General features: G+C 29.6%; 1 protein-coding gene across 1 annotated transcript; it reads left to right on the top strand.

Moving 5' to 3' along the window:
- Nucleotides 1-479: 479 nt before the first annotated feature.
- LOC135957559 (probable isoaspartyl peptidase/L-asparaginase GA20639) lies at nt 480-4,972 on the top strand. The gene is made up of 3 exons (XM_065508335.1): nt 480-561; nt 3,407-3,454; nt 3,963-4,972. Exons 1-3 carry the CDS (start codon nt 547-549, stop codon nt 4,926-4,928), a joined length of 1,029 nt encoding a protein of 342 aa, XP_065364407.1. The 5' UTR covers nt 480-546; the 3' UTR covers nt 4,929-4,972.
- The last annotated feature ends 944 nt before the right edge of the window (nt 4,973-5,916 follow it).

Here is a 5,916-nt window from a genome sequence, read left to right as displayed (position 1 = left end):
TAGGCCACACTTTTTTTGTCGTACACTTTTAAGTATGTTATTGTCCACAAATATTGAAACATATATGGTTTAAAAGGTTATTTTCTGTAGATATGCACAATATAAACAATTTTTTTAAAATTCTTTCCATAAAAGTGGTAAAAAGCGTTTTAAATTTGATTGAAAAAAACATGTTTATGCACATCTAATTAAACATGTACACAATCGTGCAAATACTCAAAAGTAACTTCAGTATATTCAGTAAAATTTTTATTGGATACACAGTTTATCTCTGGGGGACTGTGGCCAGTTTTTTCACGAAGTTATCATTGGGTCATCGTTCACATAAAATAAAATCGATTATGATGAAATGTTCCATTAAACGATTGTTAAACCCAGAAAAGGTTAAACACCATAATTTATCGCCGATAAGTTATCACAAATGAGAAAGCTAATATACGTATTTAGTATTTATTGCAAGTATCAATCTAAACAATTGTATGTATTCAGTTTTCTACTGACCGTCGTGGTGTACATTTCGAATTCAATACAACGGTTTGCAAAAAGATGCAACTTTCCAAGGTACGTTTATGCATTAATAGAAAGTGAAATGAAAAAAAAACTTGTTTATGGTCTGGTTTTCTTTATTTTGATCAAGTGAACGCAATATGTATGTAGTAGTAGTTCTTACTTGGGACGGTAATGTGGAAATGGATGAGGCTATCATGAATGGTTATGACTTGAATGCCGGTTGTGTATAGGTGGCTAAAGATATAATGCATCCCATATCAGAATCATTAAAATAAATATGTACAATTACTTATACTTTTTATGGGATTATTTACTTAAGAAGAATTTTGTTTTCATATCTCCCCACATACAGACATAAATCCCATAGAAAATTTATGGGACCATTTAGATCGCCGAGTCCGCGGAAATCACATTTCTTCGAAAAACGAACTCAAAAAACGGCTGCAGGAAGAATGTTATAAAACATTATAAAACATTATTTATAATATGCCAAATCGCCTTTCTGAGGTTATAAAAAATAAAGGCCTATCCAACCAGATATTAATTTATTTTTTTAAATTTTTATTTAAACAATAATGTGCTAAAAAACCGAATATTAATGCAGTGTGAATTATTTAAGTTTTTTTGTTTTTATTTATGTTGTTTGTTCAATATTCAGAATTCTGAAATAAGTTGTTTTTTTGATCACTTTTACATATGGGGGATTTCATGTCAAGTGAACCAATTTTTAAAATCGATGTCTTCCGATCGGGATGAAATTTGCACCAAGACCTATTGGATAGTAATTCAGATACAACTTTTCAACATGATCTGTCAAGAACTCTCTGAGTTATAATGTGTTCCAAATAGTTTAGAAAGCCATTTCATCAATCTTTCGAAAAAAAAAATATTTAAAAAAAAATAAAAAATTTTTCACCCCCAAGGGTGATTCATTTAGAGGATTTTTTTCACAAATCATACGTAACTGCTGTCATACTGTAATCTTATTTTTTGTCATAATTGTTTTACAATTCATCTTGGAAAGACTCATACGCATCAATGCACAGTGGTATAGAAAAAAGAGAGAAATAAATCTGTAACTTCTAAAGTCCGATTGTCGAGTTTAAGTTTTGACCGACCAGGTGTCCCCAAAGTGGGACACTAAGGTTTTTCTAGACGAGGAGGAGGACCTATATTCAAAACCCTCTATCTTTGATTTTCACGAAAATTACTTTTTGATGGTAAAATCTTCAGTAAAACATCCCTCATATATGGTGTGAATTTTATAACAAACATGTTTTTTATTTGCTGTTTTATTTGCATTTTTGTTATTTCTCTATCTGATACAAATAATTTTTCTGAATGCAAAATCCTCTATCTTTTCAAAAAAATTTATTTTTTAAATATTTTTTTGAAATAATTTTTGAATCAAACTTCAAAAAAAAAATACAAAAGCAAAATAAAAACATTTTTTCTATAATTTTTGGTTTAATATTGTATTATTAGACGCCATCTTAAATAAATCAGGTTAACAACTGACAGATGGCATAAATGAAATCCATATAATTATTTTTTATTAAAGTGTAAAACCCTCTATCTGATCATTTCGTACATACACATTGAATATTTTTGAAAAGCAAAACCCTCTATCATAAAGTCCACAATAATGCAAAATTTTAAAAACCAATTGTATGTGAGATTCAGTAGTCGCTTTAAAAAAATATTGTAGAATACAGAATTTTAATAACTCAAGTAATACGCAAAAAAACAGTTTTTGGCTCTCCTGAAAAGTTGTGTTTTTCAAGATAGAGGGTTTTGAATATAGGCCCTCGATATGTAATTTTTTTGAAATTGAAACACAGACGAATAAATATAATCGTTTTAAAAATTGCGGTCAAAATTCTACAATAAACTTTTTTAATTAAATTTGCGAACTAAATAACTCAATAAAATCTTAATACTGAATTAAAACATTTCAACAATTCATTTTAAAAAACCATTCCTCAAAAACACCAAATATTTAGCATCATTTAATAATATTCATTCAGAATTAATTCAACATTTGAATCAATAAACTTTTGCTACCTTAAATCTTACGCAAATTAAATGAAAATATTTCTTAAATACAATTTATTTTGTGCCAAAATAATTACACTAGGCTACATCAAATATATGCAGAGGTACTCATGCAACAACTCTAATGTAGAGTCCATAGAGTTCGGAAATACTTATAGTATTTATCAATCAGTTCGTGTAGTACTATTTTTATTAACAAATGTAGTGAAATACGGATATTCTTAAAGTTACAACTTCTAAAAATCATAAGTATGTTGTTTTGAAATTAATTTTAAAATTATTTATTTTACTTAATCTTTCAAACAGAAAAAACTGATGTGAGGCTGTATAGCATCTTATATTAGTGAAAAAGCTCATTAAAGTAGATTTCCAAAAGATGTAACTAAATAAAATTTAATTGAAAAATTAATGAGTTATAGTAATTGTTGTGATAACATGTTTTTCGACTATTTCGTTTCTTTCATACAAATGCTACAAGTGCTATGTTTAGTTTTTACCTTTTAAAAACCGTGGGTTATTTCCTTTAAATAAACCGTATTCTTTTGATTGCAAATAAAAGCAGTTTAGTACCTATTTATATACACATTGCCATATTCTAGAAGCTACAAGAATTATCTAACGTACAAAACTGGGAGGTTCTATTTCGGTAGCCTTTATATTCATGTTAGCAGCAACAATGTATACAAAAGCTGTTGAATGTGGAAACCCGTGTTAAAATCGTTAAATTCAAATTGATAGTGCAATTTCATAACAATATTATTTTCTGTATTAGTACTATTTTCAGTAGCTTTGATATAAATTTAAATTCATAATTTGTCTAACAATGTCCTTTCTTTTTCAGTTCATTATTGTGTCTCTGATTTTGTGTGGTTTTCACAATGTGATATCGGTGAGTTGTTAAATGTTTGTAGTCTTAAAACGTATGATTAATATTAATACAATTTGAAAATTATAGTAATCATGGTACAATCAGTTACCAGGTACAATTATTAGAGAGAGTTTCCAATGTTCACCCCCAAAACGTCAAACTATGTATTTATTCACTTAACTTTTTTTAATTTGTTACCGCGATATTATATAAATTTGTAACGTTTTAACTAAAACTTACACACTTATTTAATATTTTATTAGTTTTTCTGCAATTGTTAGTAAATTAATGTTTGAAATTTAATTTTTTCGTAACAAAAATTTAAATTCAATTATTTTTTTTTTGACATTTCCTTTTGATATTTTTTCATTTTCTTTTGTTTGACGTTATAGGGAATGTATAATAGAGAACATACTTTCTAGTAATTGTACCTTGCTTGTTCTGCCATGATAGTAATCATACGTTAGCAGATACTTTAAATTAAATTCGGAAATCAATTTATTTTACATTTATTATTATATTATTACAGTCACAAAATATAATTCCCACCGTATTAGTACATGGTGGTGCTGGAGATATAGCCGAATCTACGATACCCACTAAAAAGTATGGTGTCAAATTGGCTGCTCGCATTGGTTACGAGACTTTAAAGAGCACTGGCAACGTAGTAGATGCTGTTCAACAAGCGGTAGAATACTTAGAATCTAATCCAAACTATAATGCTGGCTATGGCGGTGTTCTTACTTGGGAGGGTAATGTGGAAATGGATGCGGCCATCATGAATGGTTATGATTTGAATGCCGGTTGTGTATCGTTGGCTAAAGATATAATGCATCCCATATCATTGGCTCGTAGCATAATGGATAAAACAAGACATATGTATTTAGCAGGTGACGGAGCCATGACTTATGCTAAGACAGAAGGTTTTGAATTTTTGCCAGAAGGAGCTTTAGTTACTGAAAATGCTAAAAAAGCTTTGGAAGACTTTAAAAATAGTTATAATAATGGCAGTAGATTTATAGAAGAGAAAATTTTCGGCTCTCCTGGTACCGTAGGTGCTGTTGCTATTGATGCTTATGGCAATGTGGCTGCTGCTACTTCTACCGGTGGCATAACTGGTAAAATGCCTGGTCGTATTGGAGACTCACCAATTTTGGGTGGTGGTACTTATGCAGACAATGATTCGGGTTGTGTCTCGGCCACTGGCAATGGAGAAACTATTATGCGTTACAATGTTGCCTCCCGAATTTTAGCATTGACGGAAATTTTTGGTTTAAGTGCTCAACAGGCTACTGTTAAGGTTTTAGACGAAATGACAGAACGTTTCAAACAAACTGCAGGTGTAATTAGTATAGATCCAAAGGGAAATCTCGGTATATACTTTACTTCTCGACGCATGTCTTGGGCCTATCAACGTGGTGGAGAATTGCATTTCGGCGTCGACAAGGGCGAGGATAATGTAGAAATTGTGGGCGAACCAAGATTAAACATTTGAGAAACATGTTTTAATAAATTGTAAAATATACGTTTCAAAATAAATTTAATTCACGTGTTATTTTTCCAATGCTAAATAGAGAACTATTGTAGTATTAGGTCTAATGCTTAAGAGAACCGCCATCGTTGTTAATAGATTTCAAATCTATTTTTTGTTATTTGTTATTTTCAGTTAAATGCCAGTAGTTTTTATCAAAGCTAATGTAATAAGTTTTTTAATAGTACAGAAACTACTCCATTTTCAATTGTATTTCAGAAGTTTCTATTTGTATTTCAGAAATTTCCATTGACATTGCTATTAGAATTTTCTGAAATACAAATGGAAATTTCTGAAATACAAATGGAAATTCTCATACATATATATTTGGAAATTTCTGAAATACAATTAGAAACTACTGAAATACAAATGGAAAATTCTGAATTACAATTGGAAATGGTGTAGAAAATTCTGAAATATAATTAGAAATTTCTGAAATTCAATTGGAAATTTCTGAAATACAATTAGAAACTACTGAAATACAATTGGAAATCGTGTAGTCTTTAGTATTACATGAATTCTAAAGGTAGGATCACACGATTGCCGCAATGCACCAATTATTGGTCTATTTTATACGTCAATCATGTGATTTCACAACTTATTGGCTCATATGTCAAACCACAATAATATTGTGCTTATTTGGCCCAATCAAATGCAACCCTGGTGCGGCAATCATGCGAATGCTTGATAGGCAACAGCACCAATAAAAAAGTAAAAAATACACAAATATTTATTGTGTTCTAGTGCGGCAATCAAAGAAGACAATTAGCGCCAATATTAATTTTTGTAAATGAAATATTATTTTTGTGAGCCACTCCCTGGCCCACATACATCTTTTAACATTTCTTTATTAATTTTTTTATACGATTATTAAGGCCGACTCAATTTTCTTTTTTTAGTTAACAAATAATTTTCTCACAAATAGATTTTTTTTACATTTATGTAAACAAAA

The sequence above is a fragment of the Calliphora vicina genome, chromosome 4 (assembly GCF_958450345.1).
Source record: "Calliphora vicina chromosome 4, idCalVici1.1, whole genome shotgun sequence".
In the NCBI taxonomy this organism is placed as follows: Eukaryota; Metazoa; Arthropoda; class Insecta; order Diptera; family Calliphoridae; genus Calliphora; species Calliphora vicina.
This window is presented reverse-complemented; position numbering and strand designations above follow the sequence as displayed.

Bases quoted from the DNA above. Each gene is read 5' to 3' on its own strand.
- LOC135957559 (XM_065508335.1), top strand. The intron at 3,455-3,962 runs GTGAGTTGTTAA...ATATTATTACAG, and splicing joins GTTTTCACAATGTGATATCG to TCACAAAATATAATTCCCAC.